This window comes from Muntiacus reevesi, chromosome 2 (assembly GCF_963930625.1).
Source record: "Muntiacus reevesi chromosome 2, mMunRee1.1, whole genome shotgun sequence".
In the NCBI taxonomy this organism is placed as follows: Eukaryota; Metazoa; Chordata; class Mammalia; order Artiodactyla; family Cervidae; genus Muntiacus; species Muntiacus reevesi.
Window position 1 is genome coordinate 38,192,178 of NC_089250.1, and position 17,154 is coordinate 38,209,331.

The following is a 17,154-nucleotide window of genomic DNA, read 5'->3' on the forward strand; positions in this document are numbered from 1 at the left end:
CATAAAGAACAATGATGAGGGTGGGAGATCTGACTCCTGGCTCTTCCCTTACTCGCTCTCATGACCTTAGAGGAATCAGTCTCTCCAGGTCTTAGTTTTTGCACCTACCAGACAGGAATAGATCCGCTCAAGGATTTACTTACCTGTTTACAAAGAATTTACCCGTATAGTATTTCATTGTAAATCTCTATGCAAATAAGGGCTTCCCTGGTGGCTCAGATGGTAAAGAAGCTGCCTGCAATGCAGGAGACAGGGGTTCAATCCTTGGGTCGGGAAGATCCCCTGGAGGAGGGCATGGCAACCCACTCCAGTGTTCTTGCCTGGAGAATTCCATGAACAGAGAAGACTGGTGGGCTACAGTCTGTGGGGTCACAGAATTGGACACGACTAGTGACCAACACATACACACAAGCAAATAAGTCAAAAGTGACATTTAATACAAGACTTTGCCCAAGGAATCAGGTGGGTACTTCAGTCAATAGCAAATCCTACAGCAAAGATCTTGGGTTTACAACCACAGCCCCCACATTCCAAGGATGACAGATGATCAGGAGAGTGGAGACCAGCCCCAAGGAGGAGCAGGGCTCAGACGCCCGCGTTGGGATGAACACACACTCCATCTATAGAACTCCCGGTCAGCAGACTTGAGGATGCCCATGAGCTCTGTGTTCTTATACCTATGGAAAAGGCTCAATCAGCCTGGATCTGGAAGCCTCCGTTCACCCAGCCCAGACTGCTGACACGTGCTTTGCAGGAGCTCTGCCCTGCAATGTCCCACCTGATATAGATCACAGGTGCTCAGCTCTTCTGCTGTCAAGGGATTTTAGGATGATTTGTGAAAGTCATTTTTTTCAAGAGATGTATTGGGGGTGGGTGGGTAATGAAAGCAGTTCTCCACTTTGTTGAGTTCTAGAGAGATGCCCACCCACTCCCACTAGAGACAAGGTAATGAGACAGAACAGCGAGGACCAAGACCCAGCCCCACCCCAGGAGCAAGGGCTGTGTGATGTCCGTGCCTGTCAGCAGATGTGCAGACATCAGCTTCACTCTGTTTTCACACAGACGCCTCCTGGAACTGTGTGTGAAATAACCTGTCTTCTGTTAAGTGTATCTGGACATGTTTGAGACAGAACAAATATATCGTCGCTAATGACGTGTGAAGAAGTGAGGCAGTGTTGCTTCCTTGGGCTGCAGGTGACGCTCACGCGAGCAGGGTCTTTGAGCAAAGCAGTCACCTACTGTGGATGAATCAGAGCTGAGCCAGCTGAGCATGGGGCGCCAGCGACTCTGTGTTCCCTCCGATGGCGACAGTCAACAGCAAGTGATTCTGGGCTGTGACTTAGAGACTGGACTGGGTATTTACCAAGCTGATGTCGAGCCTAGATTTTTATGATCTTGATAAAAATTGCATTTCTCCACTGTTAGGAATTATGCAAAAGAGAACATCTGAGTCCTGGGGGTTTGGTCCTGGTTCTTTTGATTTTAATGGTGTCTCTCCAAATTCAGCAGCACTGACATGCCCCGCATGCCTCCCGGAAACATGAAACCCAGAGGTTTTTAATCCAGTAGAGCCTGGGGTTGGACCCAGGAAACTTCAGTTTAACCAGGCTCTTTCGTCATGATTCTGATGCCAGCAGCACCCACTACACTTGCAGAAACTCAATCTCAAAGACAGTCGGATACTATTTCCTCAGACGTTCACCTGCTGTGGGGCAGGTGTCATCTCCAATACACTTGGAGAGCCGCAAAAGGGAGGCATCATGGCAGCTTGGTGGTCTGGATTTCTGACAGCTGTTTGTTGTTGGAGACCTTTTCACATGAGACTTTAAAACAGCATGAGGAGCAAAACAATCTAGTACCCAAAGAGCAGCACGTAGGTAAGGAAGTTTCTCAGTGTCCCCAGGCCCCTTCCACGCGCCAGCCCCAGGCTGCTGCTCCACACGCTGGATCTTTTTGTCAGGTTTCCTAGTCTCCTCCTTCTATGTTTCCCCTAGTGTCATGGTAACATCATCACTTTTAGGGGGGCAGGTTTTCCTTGCATAACACAAAGCTTTTCCATTGGACCCTGCAATGGGCGCTGAAAAGTCCTCTACTAAGAAGCTCTCCTCCTACCCAGAAAGAATTACCAACCAGCCAAATAATTAAACTGTTTGGGTATTTTTTTTACTCTCTCCCCTTTTTACGGTTCTGAAATGTTCAGAAGATGGGCCTCCAAGGTGCCACAGTGAAGAGCTCATTCACCTGGAGGGCAAGTCCCAACGAAGAGGGACCAGATGCTGCTTCTAAATACACTTACTCGGGCAGAGCAGCGCTGAGGACAATCCGTGAGGGCTGGGGGTCTGAAGCACTGGGAAAGTCGATTTTTCTGGGAGACTTGGGGCCCCCGGGCCAGGAAGAGCTCATAGGGTGCTCCGACCTGGTCTGAGAGACAGCTGGCCTGGAGGCTGATGCAGAGGCCGGGCCCAAAAGCAAAAACACCGCAAGGATGTTCTGAAGCCAGCAGAGCTTCAAACAGCTTAGAGACAAGGGACTCAATTTGGTATCTGGGATGCACCTAACCTTTGCTATCTGCTATTTTCTGGCTCATTTATATGTTGCTGATTTTTGAGCCTGCTCTCCTCTAAAGCATATAGTGTGAGTCAGTGCCCCTCTCCTGCCCCATCAGGTGTTCCCCCTTTAGTCCCGGGGACACTCTACAGTGACGCGTCAGCCCTGGAGAAGCCGGACATGGCCCAGGAGGCTCGCCCCATGACTTGGGTCTCTCTCTGCAAGAGAAATGTCACTGTTTAGGTCCTGAGAGAGTCCCAGGTGCTGTCCCATGCCTGATGACATGCCCATCTACCTGAAGGATAGTCCGCAGACCCTCACAGACCCTCTGGCTGCCTCTCTCTCACACCAAGGACCCACCCCCCAACTGACTGTGGGAGTTCTGGCCTCCTCGTCTGCTTTCTCCAAATTCCAGCAGGCCAGATAGTTTCCTTTATTGAAATGTTACTGTAATTTACATAATCATGTAATTTACATAAATGCAAATGATTCATTTCATCATCAATCTAACAGCTGCCCTAAAAGGAATGCTTTATTTTTACCCTTCATCTCTACTTCAAGATCAGGGATTTTGAGCATCAGGAGAAGGGAAGCTTGGCCAGGGTGGGGGTAGCCAGGGAACCTGAAGAGCCCCATGAGACAGGCTCCAGATAACTTATCGGGGTTCCCAAATCCAGCCTGGGGGGTGCTGCCTTCCTGGAGAAGGGCCAGAGGGGCCATTGGCAGTTTGGGGGCCCCAGGGGCAATCTAAGTGCTGGCACAGCAGAAAGAGCCTATCTAAGGTAACGCTCCCCCCTCACTCAGCGCAGCCCCCAGCTCCTAAGGAGATTCCATGGGGACACAGAGAGACAGGTCAGCTGAACCAACCGTCAAAGACAGCCTGGAGGGCACTGTCCCATATGGTAGCCACCAGGCATGGGAGCCTTTGCGCTCCTTTTTTTTATTTCTATTTTATGCTGGAGTAGAGCTGATTTACAATGTTGTATCAGTTTCAGATGTACAGCAAGGTGACTCAGTTATACATATACCTGTATCCTTTTTCAAATTCTTTTCCCATTGAGCCATTGAGCTTTTGAAAGCCAGCTAGTGGGACTATGGAACCGAACCTTATTTTACTAATTTCAGTGCATGTGGCCACGTGTGGCTAGCACTTATCATCTGGATAGCATGGATGTAGACAGCAAACCCTTCCATGGGAAGTATCCCCACATTCTCACCCTTTTAACAACCACAGGCTCCATACTTCACAGGACTGAGTACAGCACTGGGCCTAATGATGAAGGTTCCCTAGTTTAATACTCATGATCTCTCAAGCTGCTGTGATAGGAGTCCCATTTTACAGATGGTAACACCGAGGCTCTAGAAATCCAACGATTTCCCTGAGGTGAGGTAGCTCCCTTCTACTCAGGTCTCCCAGAGCAAGAGAAGAAGATGCACAACTATATCAGCCCAGCAAAGAATTAGGGTTTTTCATCCAACAAAACCTGCCTCATACAGTCCGATTTTACTGCACCTAACATGCATCTACCTCTACAGAAGCACCCGAAAAACCTCTTTACCCAGAGACTGAATATCAGCCTCCTTCTCCCGGGAGTCTTTCATTAAGACGACTCATCTTCAGTGATCCAGAAATCATCTCTCTCCCTTCCGTGAGAGGAGGGACACCGGACACCCATAGAGATGACCGTCCTCCGGCCCCTAGCCTCTGTGTCCTGTCCCCACTGGGCCCCTTCCTCTTGCTCCAGTTTGGAGACCCTGAGACCCTCATGCTCACAGTTCCACCTCAGGGCCTGGCAAAGCAGGAATGGCTGTGGCAGTCAGAAGATTCTCACAGGGAAGGATGTGAGAGGACGTCCAATTTCCTCAAACAGACCCAAGGGCCCCCTGTTCCCCTAATCTCTGCCCAGGCTCTGCTCAAGCCCTGCCTTTACACCAGCTGTCCTTGCCACCCTCCCTTAGCCCCCACACTGTCAGGTCAGCTTGCTGGAGATCCTAATGTGGGAATTCCTGTTTACCCTTCAAGTGAAAACCATGCCCATGCCTCGCGGCTGTTTTCCAGTATTTTCCATCTGACTCCTCTTAGAGGGAAGTCGCCGTGGCCTCAGCTAAGCCACCCACCCACACCTGCAGCCCCAGAGCCTGGGAAGGCAGGCCTCCAAGACAGCACATCTCCTGAGGGCACCTGTACGCCATGGAGGGAGAGTCTGCAGGGAGCAGTTTTCCGTCTCAGTGGGGAGGATGTTCAAGGTTTCAGGCTCTTGAAAGAGAATGATAGTGTTGATTTTCTCCTTTTACTTTCACTGCTTAAAATTCTGATGGTGCCAGTGATTACGATTCCAGCTACAAGGTCTCAACTTCAGCAAGGCAGCCACCCGGCCATGATTACCGCCTATAACCAGCCAACCCGAGGCCACTGCACAGTGTGGGGCCAGCCCAACCTCTCTCTCTGGCCCACTGGCCTGCAACCCCTGGCAGTCCATTTCCTGGTGTCCCATCTTGAGTCTCTGGGATGCTCTGTCATCCAGGGAGTCGCCTGTCTGATGGAAGCCTGTCTCTGGGAAGAATTCTAGACCAGATGCCAACACTGAAAAGCTGGTTTCCATGGTAGCCCATCTATTTCCCAGAGGCCTGGAGGAAAAGAGTATTTTTTTTCAGATTCACTCCTGTGAATTCCCATTAGCTGGTCCGCGGAACACCTGGAAAGCCTAGGGCGCAGCCTGAGGTCGATCTGGAGGAACCACGTGTGGGTCAGAGGGCAGGACCAGCTGCGCAGCAAATCTGGGGCCACACATGTCACAGGGGCTATCACGGGCCTGGCTTCAGACAACCAGCAGAGAAGAGAAAGCTGCTTCCCCGAGGGGTTGTTGTCCAGTCGCTAAGTCATGTCAGATTCTATGTGATTCCATGGACTGCAGCACACCAGCCTGTTTTTCACTATCTCCTGGAGCTTGCTCAGATTCATGTCCATTGAGTCACTGTTGCTGTCTAACCATCTCATCTTCTGCTACTCCCTTCTCCTTTGACTTTCAATCTTCTCCAACATCAGGGTCTTTTCCAGTCAGTTGGCTCTTTGCATCAGGTGACCTAAGTATTGGAGCTTCAACTTCAGACTCAGTCCTTCCAATGAATATTCAGTTGATTTCCTTTAGAGTTGACTGGTTTGATCTCCGTGCAGTCCAAGGGACTCTCAAGAGTCTTCCTCAGCAACACAATTTGAAAGCTTCAGTTCTTCAGCACTCAGCCTTCCTTACTGTCCAACTCTCACATCCCTACATATTACTAACAAAACTATAGCTTGGATCATACGGACCTTTGTTAGCAAAGTGATGTCCCTGCTTTTCAATACGCTATCTAGGTTGGTCACAGCTTTTCTTCCAAGGAGTAAGTCTTTTAATTTCATGGCTGCAGTCTGTTGGCAGTGATTTTGGAGCCCAAGAAAATAAACTGTCACTCCTTGCTGAAGGCTCCGCTGCAACATCCGGAAAAAAGGGGGCAGGTCAGTTCCAGGTCAGCTCCATCCGCGCCCTAGTAGGGCCAGTGATCGCATGTGAGTGTAAATGAGGGACCCGCCCGGCAGCATCCCAGAGCCCAAGCAAGGAGCTGCCTCCCGAACGTGACCCCGCCCCGCGACCGAGGTGGGCTGGCCGCAGGCGCCCGCAGGAGGCTGTCTGTCCAGAGGCGCTTGCCCTCTGCCCAGAAGATATCCTGGAGCCCAGAAAGGGAATGGTTCTCCTTCATCACACCCTCCCCTCCGGGGCCGCATGGCCAGGCACGGGGCTGGACCGTGATCGCCACCTAGTGGGAGCCGGCTGGAACTGGGGGCGCGTTTCTCATTTCAGGAGAGGAGAGTGAGTTCAGGTTTTCTTCCTCCCTGGTCTCCCCGCCTGCGGGCGTGGGGGGAGTCGTTTTGACTTCTTTTACTCACAGAGGACATGAAAATACAGAGGGATATGCAACACTTGTCTTAGAAGAATTAAATGAAATAAAATCTCTAAGGAATAGGAAATCCACTCCTTCCAGCCATCAGCAGCACCCAGTGAGAAACACTGTCCTCGGCATCGGAAGTTTTGAGACAGGCTGGCCCCATGCTCCCTCGGGATGCCCTGGAGATGTGCTGCCTGGAAGGGCAGATGTCCTGTGTGGGCGACCATCCGTCAACCCGCCGCCTCCAGGCGCCGCCAGACTCCGCAGGCAGGTCTTCCTCTCCACAAACAAGCCTCTTTCCATTCAGATGCTCTCAAAGGCCTGATTGCTAGCCCCTTATAGCCATTGTATTGTTCTTTTTGGAGGCCCCTGGTGTTTCCACCTAGTCCTTTTGAGGAAGGGGGATCAAACCCAGACCTTGTTCTCAAGTGGGCCACAGGGTGGCTTAGTCCTTGGGGCTCTGAGGGTCAGGGAGCAGCACCATTACCTCCGTGGTCTGAAAGTTTCTGCCTCTCTCTCCCTCCACACCATTTGCATCCAGGGATGGGGCACCCCACTATTTCTCTGACATTGTGTTCCCTGTAAATTCTGCTCTCACTTTGGAATCCTTTGCCCAGTTAAGCCCATTCTGGTTTTTTTCATTGCTATGATCATTAAGATTAGTAAGCAATTCTGGTTTTTCTGACTGCTATGATCATTAAGATAATAGCTAAAAACATATACAGCCCTACCCCCATCAGTCATATGTCACAAAATAAGGCTTCCTTAGAGCTGCTTTCATATTATGGACTGTCGGCTGCCCTCCCCAGAGACACACATTAAATTGGCCATCTAATCAACTCTTCACCAGTATCTTGTGCTCTTTTAAGTAGCTACGAATTGATTGCTCTATCCTGTTGCCCAAGACTGATATTGAATTAACTTCAATTAATAGAAAACATTTTCCAACTTCAATCATTGGTTCCATTCCATGATTTATTAGGTTTTTTGAAAGCTAATGATTACATAAAAGCGACTGGAATGGATTCCGTACCATCCAGCCTGGGTCATAGGGCAATTTCCTTGACTTCTTTTTTTCTTTTTTCCCATCCTGGTTTGACATCTTCATCCAAACGCCAGCCTGTTGGATGCAATAACGACATATGACAAAAGGACAAAACCTGATGGAATCAATGTCTTTTTCAGTGTCTTTTTGGGAACAGTGAGTTACCAAGTTACCAGTGGCCACTTTCTCCTCATCCTTCTCTCTACTCCTTCAGGGCGATTGGAGGGAAGTCCTCTTATGTGCCTTTGAGCTGCACCTGCTGGGCTTTGAGGTTGTCTGTGTCTGCTGTCACCACAATTGGTGGTGGTTATCATCACCAGCGACTGAATGATGCCAGTTGTTAGCCAAGTTAACCATCTCAGTGCCGTGATCACCCTCTGTATGGATACTTCTGCCTCAGAGGCTCCAGTGGGCCCCTGCCCATCGGAAAGCCACTCAGAGATGCTCGAGCTCGAATCAGTCATGTCCTGAGTGTAGGCAAAGAAAGAGCTTCCTCCTGGAATGAAACTGAACATATTCATTGGGTTTCAACACCATACCATCTGGGCAAATAGGGTGCCTTGGAAGGAACACGAAATTAAGAGCCAGGGCTGGGTTCTAGGACCAACTCTCCAGCTAAGTGACCAATCGCAGGGAAACTATGCATGTTCTCTGTAGCCCCGTTCCTTGTATAAATCAATGAGCCAAGATTATACCACTTTTCCCCCCAAAATGAGAAGCAATTTTAGATGCTATTACTATATGGACCAGGGCTTAAATAAATTCAGTCTTGTGTATTTCCTTTGGGTCCTAACTGATGGCAGAGGTTTTCTGTGCGGCCCTGTGTGTTCTCCACTGCTTCTGACCCTGCTAAGCTCCCTTCACATATGGCAGGCCCGTGACCCAGGACGTGGGCAACTGACAGCATCCAGCCAGGATCTTCACTGTTGTCACTGTGTGCATTTTTATTCTCTCTCTACACATGATATGGATTCTCCACTTCCAGTTGTGATGCAAAATTTTCTTTGAAAATAAGTTCTTTTGAGGAAATGAAAGAGTAGGTTGACTAATTGGAAAATATTGAGTCCCTAGACACCCAGGTGCTAACATAAGAGCTTGAAGGTGCCGTATAAGGCACAGAGATGTGCAGACAGCTTCCAGGTGGCCCATAAGTGGCTAATGTTTGGATACTCCCACCAAGCTCTGCATTGCCTTCCAGATCCAAAATTCTACAAATAACAAGGTTGGGCTTCCCTCTCACTCCACCCTCGGACAGAAAATGGGCTGATGCTCTGTCCTCCAAACCAGGCCCACCCCAGTCTGCCAGCGGACCTCCCTCCACTGAGGTGCCCACAGACGCTTCAGACTCCAAACCAGCCCCAGCCCTGGTTCCCACCAACCAGCCACGAGGGCAAATAAGGTGCAGTGATAAGGCATGCGTGTGCATGTATGTGTGTGTCTAACCTTCTCTTTTTTTTATCTTCTTTCTCACAGTTCATTTATGACGAACAAGTTTCCTGGTAAGTACCCCTCTTCCCCTTCCAAGTTCCCCTCGCTGTGTTGCAGAGACAGTATCTTAAAAACCAGGATCAGGGGTTAGGAAAGAAAGGGAAATGTCAGGGCAGCTTGGAACGGCTAGCAATTCTTGGGAACCCTGAGTCCATCTCAACAAACAAACCAGCTTTAACGGAGCAGAAGCTGTTTCCCTTGAGCTGGGCTAGTGCGCTTCCTTTGCTATTAACCCACCATCTTTCATCCAGATTAGACGGTGTGATTTAACTGTGCTTTTCTCTAGTCAGCCATGGGCAAGGCCACTGACAAGATTTGATGAGCCCTTTCCAGTTGTTCAGACCACGTTGCCATATTTCGAATACCATTTATATCACAGGAGCCAGAGGTGGAGGCACTTCCATGACCTTTAACCTATTAAAATTCTGCCTAACATTCAAGATAAACTTGGAGCTCTGAAAAATCAGTGATTTCTTGATAGATTAAAAATATTGCCCAAATTAAATATGTGGGAACATTTGCATTTGGGTCAATGTCCAAATTGCCTTTTTTGAGATGAGTTCTGAGCATGTCAGCTGTGTTTGTAATGGAAACAAAAGTTGAGTGTGTTGTGCATTCTTGTTCCCTTTTTCAAATATTTGCTCTGTGGAAGTAGAGTGATGTGAAAATACAGCTACTTTTTCTGAGATAACTTCTCAGAAACAGGCAGTTGTGATGCTGCAGGTAGGTGACTTGCATGGTATTATTTAAAGCTAAGAATGAGATAGCAAAAAGTACAAATAATAGGTTCCTACTCTATAGCACAGGGAGCTAATATATTCAGTATCCTATAGTAAACCATATGGAAAAGAATATGCAAATAATAATAATAGGTTATATCATTTTTAAGTAAAAATAAAGAAATACAGAGCCCAGCTGTCTTCATTTTCAGCAAAATGAGCGCTAGCCCTTTGCAGGAGCAACACCTCTGCATCCTAGGTCGTCACTGTGATTTCAGAATTCGAGGTGTCGGGGGACATATCACATTGACCATAAATGTTACACACTATTCAGGATATTAAGGTATTCTGCTGCTCTCTCTCCTCTGCCCAAGAAGGCGAGGGGGAGACAGCTGGGAGAGTTTGCTCTAAAACACATGGTCTGTATACTGACCCATAAGAAATAGGAAAGAAGTCTTCTTTGAATAAGTGATCAATGGGCTGAAAGGGATCAAGATGCCTGGGAGAATCTCAGCTCAGAGACCAGGGAAGAACCTCCTCGTGGGATCCTCCTGGACCTGGTTACCATATGCAATGGTGATATTGTCCCCTCATGTCCTTGGAGATTCAGTGCAGCACAAGAAAACGTGCAGAAGCATTGCCACTTAAACTCGTGGCACGGTTAACACAACCAGCACTGTCTCTCGGCAAACAGCAGGTGCCTAAGTGTTGCTCAGGGTTGCTGCTCTTTGCTAACCATGCTGCCATAAGGATAAAAAGTTATGATCACAGTTGACCTCGGAAATCTTTCTGTTGCGTTTGTGCAGAAGACCTGAAGCAAGGAGATTCATGGGTGGTTTCCCATCTGATGGTCTTAGGAGGAGCCCCCTCTCATCTCCCTGGCCTTGCTCGTGAAAACCGCATAGGAGGAAGTGAAAGCAGGCTCATGACAAGTCTGTGTCAGTCCTTAGCCTCTTTCAGGAGACTTTCGGTGGTTTGGACCCCCGATTTCTTTCGGTAGCATCACCAGCATCACCAGCACTGTGTCTATAATGGCCTCATCCAGTATCTGCAGGATCATTCTTGAGCCATGGGTGGTGGTCCATGGCGAGGTCTGACTCACCGTAGCTCACATAGCCAGCTGCTCGTTGGATGACTGCTTCTTTCCAACACTGCATTTTTATAAAATAGCACTGCAGCAGGAACCTGTGTGTGCATCCTTTTCATGTTTGACCGCATATTTCTCCGGGATCAGTTTCTAGACATGGAACTTGAAAGCGCACAGGAAAACCATAACATAACATTTCTCCATAGACCATCCCTCAGGAACCTTTTCTTGAAGCAAAAATGATGCTCTCAATTAACTAATTAAATTCTACACCTGAAGAGGAACCTAGAAATCAAGTTCCTTGTTTTCTAACTGGAAGTTACTAAAATAAACTAGAGGAAGTGTTCAAAGTATCAAAACTTCAAGGTACATTCCAGAGGTTTCATTATTTTTCCCTTGACCATTCTCCCAGTTGTTCATTCTTATCCTTTGACAGCACCTTCCCTGACCCAGATGTGTCTGTCTGTTTGTCTTCTCCATCCCTCCCCTCTCTCCTTCTCTGCCTCCATCTCCCATTGTATCTAATGTATCTAACAGGCCTTACTCCGATGTAGCTAACAGTCCCTTGGTTGCTCCTGTCATTTCCTCCAGGTTGCCGTTTGTATCTGAATTGTTTTAGTGAATGATTAAGCTGTGGTCAGATTTAATACACGGAGTCCTACATTCAGCAATATGACAGAAGTCTTGCTGTGTTCAAAGCACTCTTTCGAGTGAGCAAATAAGAGAAGAGGAAGCATTCCCCTTTTGAGTGGAGGAAGGAAGAGATCCTCCAAAGCTGGGTGTTGCCTAGGATTTGTGTACAGATCAGGGACTGTGTGTGTTGTTCTCATGGCTACCTCCTCCTTACCGTGTTGGGCAGGTTTAGTTGTTGTTCGCATCACACGAGCGTGTAAGGGAGTCGGGGGTGTGGCACGTGTGCCTTGGGGGCTTCCGTTAACTAACCATTCTTGGTTTGTCCACAGGTGGGAGTCTTTGGTCCTCGTGTTGATGTATCTCATCTACATTGTCATCATGAAGTAAGTAAGATCCCTGCTCAGTTTCTCTCCCCAGACTCTTTCCTGCACTCAGCGTTATGTGGTGATGTGGACAGAGGGACGTTGCCCTTGCCCGTCTTCAGGACCTGGCAGCCTAATTTTTGGCTGTTTGCTTTCATAATAAGAAAGTTGGCAAAATTTACCATGTAGGCTTCTTCTTAGGACCGTTCCACTGTCCCCATATCCAGGAGCTGGCTTCCCACAGAGCAGGTGATTCAAGAGAGGGCAGGAAGGACCCAGCAACACCTTCTATGATCCAGCCTCACAAGTCACACACCGTCCCTTCTGCCGTGTTCTATTTGTTAGAAAAGAGTCGCTGTGGTCTTCACTCCTTGCCTTTCCAAGAGAGGAGAGTCAATTACCTGTGGACATGTTTTAGATGCCAGATCATGCATTCTTTTTTCCCCATGGAGTCTGTGCAGATTGCCACCTATATCAGGAGTTATGTTGCTGATGTAAGCGTTGTGGTCAGAAACCTGCTGGGTCATCTTTTTTGACAAGGACCGCTGAGATGAGGAGCTTGTAAACAGTGCAGAGATACTCTGTGCTGCAGCCACCTGCCCCCACGGGAGCAGTTGCATTTGCTTCAAATTAGCCCATGCCTCCCCCAGCCCATGTAACTGCAGGAGTAACTGCCTCCTCTAGGGGGAGGACAGCAGACCACTGCCAGTTCAGTTCAGTCACTCAGTCGTGTCCAACTCTTTGCGACCCCATGGACTGCAGCGCACCAGGCTTCCCTGTCCATCACCAACTCCCGGAGTTTGCTCAAACTCATGTCCGTCGAGTCATTGATACCATCCAACCATCTCATCCTCTGTCGTCCCCTTCTCCTCCTGCCTTCAATCTTTCCCGGCATCAGGGTCTTTTCTAGTGAGTCAGTTCTTCGAATCGGGTGGCCAGAGTATTGGAGTTTTAGCTTCAGCATCAGTCCTTCCAATGAATATTCAGGCCTGATTTCCTTTAGGATTGACTGGTTGGATCTCCTTGCAGTCCAAGGGACTCTCAAGAGATTTCTCCAACACCACAGTTCAAAAACATCAATTCTTTGGTGCTAAGCTTTCTTTATAGTCCAACTCTCACATCATACATGACTACTGGGAAAAACATAACTTTGACTAGACGGACCTTTGTTGGCAAAAGGTCCTTTTGTCTGACTGCTGCCAGAAACCGCTGATGTGGATGCATCCAATAGCAGTCTGCCACTGACACGTCGAGTTTTCTTTGCTGTTGAGGCCTAACAAAAATTAATTCTGGTGGCTGAGAACCCTGTGGGGAGAAATCAGTGTGGCCATTGGCCAGTGTCACAGGAATAGAGAAGTCAGGAGCTGGCTTGACCAATGGCCGGGGTACGCTGTGAGCCATTTGACACCATTCCACCCAATATGATGCCCAGTTTTCACCTCAGGAGCTGTCCATTGTCAGCATGGACCCAGCATCTGGATCTTGTGACTGAACGAGACTATTTCTAGACTAGAACCTCACCCAAAGTTATCCTGATGTGGAATTGCCATGATGGTAACTGACATCACAGTATGATGACAAAACCAGGTGCTTTTCCCACAAATCACACACCCCAGTACATCAGCTCCCATAAAAAAAATGAGTTGGCCCAAAGGCTTTCCACAGTTTCTAGACTCCAAGGAAATGCCTTTGAAGGCAGGAGCAGCCAATTTATTTCTCTTTCTCTCAGAGAGCAAAACTATCAGGGAATCCATGCCACCGTCAGGAAGCCTGAACAATACATGTCTTCTTTCAGCATTTTTTATTTCACGTATTTGGGGTTTTTTTTTTTTTAACATTTGATGCTTTGAGACCCCAGTGAGTCAAGAGCTCTCATCTCTCCTTTTGAAAAGGTGGATTCATCAATTATTCCAGGAGAACTGACTGAGTGTCTGCTATAAGCCCAACATGGATCTTGTGTTTTAAAATCTGAGTTTAGATGAAAGCACGTCCCATACTGAATTCACTAACGGCTGTACAGAATAAGGAGACCTTCAGAAATTTCTTTTTATCTAAAAAGAAGGAAGATTGAAGAATTTTGCTAGCATGCACTCCATAACCACCACACCCCTCTACTGAGCCATCGTAACATCTGTGAGTTGTAGGCAGGGCATGTGGACATGAAGAGAACATACTGAACAATTTCCCTACCCCCAGCCAAGTCCACCGTGAAAGCTAATGAGGTGTGTTTCTGCTGATGCATCAGCATTACCAGCTTCCCAGCTGTTCAGACCAGCAGGATACAAATAAAGTGGGGAATGGCAGCTACTGCGCTCGTGAAATTTTCTGCATAAATTCTGGTCCCAAGTTCTAAATTGAAATCTCTGCTCTTTTGCCATCCCCCTCAGTAATCAGAGGCTTTAATCATTGGGTTTTATAAAATCTGATTTATAAAATTGCATGCTTCACAATAAAGTAGCTTTGGGGTGCAAGCACAAAATTTAAAACATTCAATTAAAAATATAAAACAGCAGCAGCCGTTGAAAACAGCCTATATTAGAATTGTCAGCTGCCTCCTGGATAGATGGCCTTAAAATGACTTTTAAACATTCTGTCTGAAGGTCAAAAAGCAGTTCTGGTTTGGCCCAATAGGTGGAAACCTTAAGGGAGCCTGAAGCATACCTGACCTTGGCGAGGATTGATTTCTGTCCTTCCGGGTCATTTTGCTGGGATTTGGTCCCCAGATGAGGCAGTGTGGGCTTGTCGTTAAGATCAGGTGCCTCCCTTGCAGCACTGGCTGCAGAACTGAGCCAGGTGGTTCCGGCATTTTGAATCTCAATTTTTGCTTCTAGGAACAGAAGGACTGATGCTTCCTACCTGAAAGGCTGTTTGTAAGGATGGGATGTGATAGAATAGTTAACTTAATTAACTGATATCCAGTTCCAAGAAAGTGCTCATAATGATGCAATACATAGTATTAGTATCCTATTATCCAAATCCAAATAAGTACACAACACACAGTTGTGAACTTTTAAAGCAAAGAGAGTCAGTATTTCTTGGGGGAAAGTGGATTCTAAGTCAAGATGACAGAAACAGTGCCTCTCCCTGGATCTCCTCCAGGACGGGGTACAGAGGATGAGGAGGCCTTGCCATGAAGAATGCTGACCTGCAGAGCAGTCAGCAGAATAGCATGACGCACCCCATGTGCTCCCCACGAGTCCCCCCACTATTGACTCGCATCCTCCCCCCACACTGGCAGCTGCGTCACTCCCTCCACATGATCTGAAACCCCGGTGCTTGCCTGCTCAGTCCCTTCAGTTGTGTCCAACTCTTCGCGACCCTCTGCACTGTGGCCCACCAGGCTCCTCTGGCCATGGGTTCTCCAGGCAGGAGTACTAGAGTGGATTGCCAGGCCCTCCTCCAGGGGACCTTCCTGACCCATGGATTGAACCCACGTCTCTTATGTCTCCTGTATTGGTAGGAGGGTTCTTTATCACTAGCACCACCTGGGAAGCCCCGTGAAGCCCCGGACATCATACCAATTCATCTACCCAAACGTCAGTACGTACCTCTAAAAGGACTCATTTTTAACCCAGCCACACTATCATGATCATACCTAAAATGAATGCTAATTCTTTAATATGATTCAGTATCCAATGTGCAAATTCTCAACGGCCTCATAAATATTTTTTCAGTTCCCTCGGTCTCATAAATGTCACGAATAGTTTAAAAAGCAGAATTCAAATAAATTCCACTCATCACTATTGGTCGCTCCATATTTTAGATTTCTTTGAGTTTATAAATTGCCCCTCTTTTTTTTTTTCCTTGCAATTTATTCTTGAATGAAATCTGATTGATGGCTCTGCAGAGTTTCCCACAGTTTGGACATTGTTGATTACATCTGTGGGATTGTATGACCTGTTCCTCCAGCCCCTGTGTCCCCCCCGTGTCAGCCGTTGATAGCACTCAGGTTAGATTGTGTCCAGAGTGGTGGAGAGTCGCACCAACAGACACCTGGATCTCTCTTTATCTTGGCAGCTGCCGATCCTCAATATCTGACTCCATCATTTCATCACGTTGCAGAATAGTCATGTTCTCATTCTATTCCTTGCAAGCCCTGAGATTATAAACCCTGGGAGTGGGCCTGCCCAGTGCCCTTTCCACGGCTGCCACCATCCCTCTAGACTAGCTTTCTCTTCTCCCTCAGGCCTGTAGGAAGCACCATAAGTTCCCAGGGTGAACAGGAAGGGGCCCAGCCTTAGAGGATCCCCCGCCTATAACTCCATGGCAGGCCCACCACCCAGAGCTGCACTACGAACAGACACAGGATGCAGTGGGAAGGGACCCCCAAGGGGCCTCATGTCTGTAGCAAGAAAAGGGATGAAGAAGAGGAGGGGGAACACAGCTTGAGTGGCATGTGAGCAGGATTTAGAGTCTAATGCTTGGGTGCCGTTCTGTGGGAGGCCAGAGACCAAGCTGGTGGGACCCCTCAGTGGGTTGTCCCATGGTCAGTGAGCCATCAAGACCTTTAAGTCTCTTAGTAAAAAAGGCAGCGGGGGCCACAGTGCCCTGGAGACTCTGCCCGGTGGCTGTTTTTGCCCCTGAGTTTCCTAGGATTCCTCCATGGGAGTCTTCTAATACCAGTGATAAAGGGACCAGGACAGTAGTACCTGCCAGAGCATCCCAGAAACTTGACTAAGCTGCCTTCCTTCCAACACACATGGGAGAAACTCCGCACAGTGTTTTGATTCTTTCCCTCAGTCGCTCTGAAGAAACATAGCCCAGAATTTTGTCATAAAGCCAAGAGGCCCGCAGACCTGGAATTATGGCACAACATTGACAGACTTTCCCTGGATCCCAGCTTGTGACCTCAGGAAACCAAAGGCAGGCGGACACCTTGACAAGTCAACCCACCTGGGCACATGGACTGTGATGCTAGCGGCACAGGCGGACGTGACACCTTGACCTTCCTCCACCCAGCATGGCCCTGACAGCAAAGGCCCTGGGGACATGGCCCAGAGGAGGGAGTCTTCACTTATCCATCTGAGCCTCATCACAGCCCTTAATCATAGGTCACAAGTTGTTGTTCAGTAGCTCAGTCGTGTCTGACTCTGTGACCCCATAGACTGCAGGACGCCAGGCTTTCCTGTCCATCACTATCTCCCAGAGCTTGCTCAAACTCACGTCCATTGAGTCGGTGATGCAATTCCAACCATCTCATTCTCTGTCATTCCCTTCTCTTCCTGCCTTCAATCTTTTCCAGAATCAGGGTCTTTTCCAATGAGTCGGCTCTTTACATCAGGTGGTCAAAGTATTGGAGTTTCAGCTTCAGCATCAGTCCTTCCAGTGAATATTCAGGACTGATTTCCT

The 17,154-nt window shown here is 48.2% G+C and overlaps 1 protein-coding gene across 1 annotated transcript in view; it reads left to right on the forward strand.

The window, feature by feature from the left end:
• SLC24A3 (solute carrier family 24 member 3) overlaps positions 1-17,154 on the forward strand; it is a 426,143-nt gene that overhangs the window by 381,889 nt on the left and 27,100 nt on the right. Inside the window, exons 8-9 of the mRNA XM_065919590.1 lie at positions 8,990-9,015; positions 11,773-11,826. Of these exons, the coding sequence (XP_065775662.1) occupies positions 8,990-9,015; positions 11,773-11,826 (80 nt within the window). The remainder of the gene's footprint in view (positions 1-8,989; positions 9,016-11,772; positions 11,827-17,154) is intronic.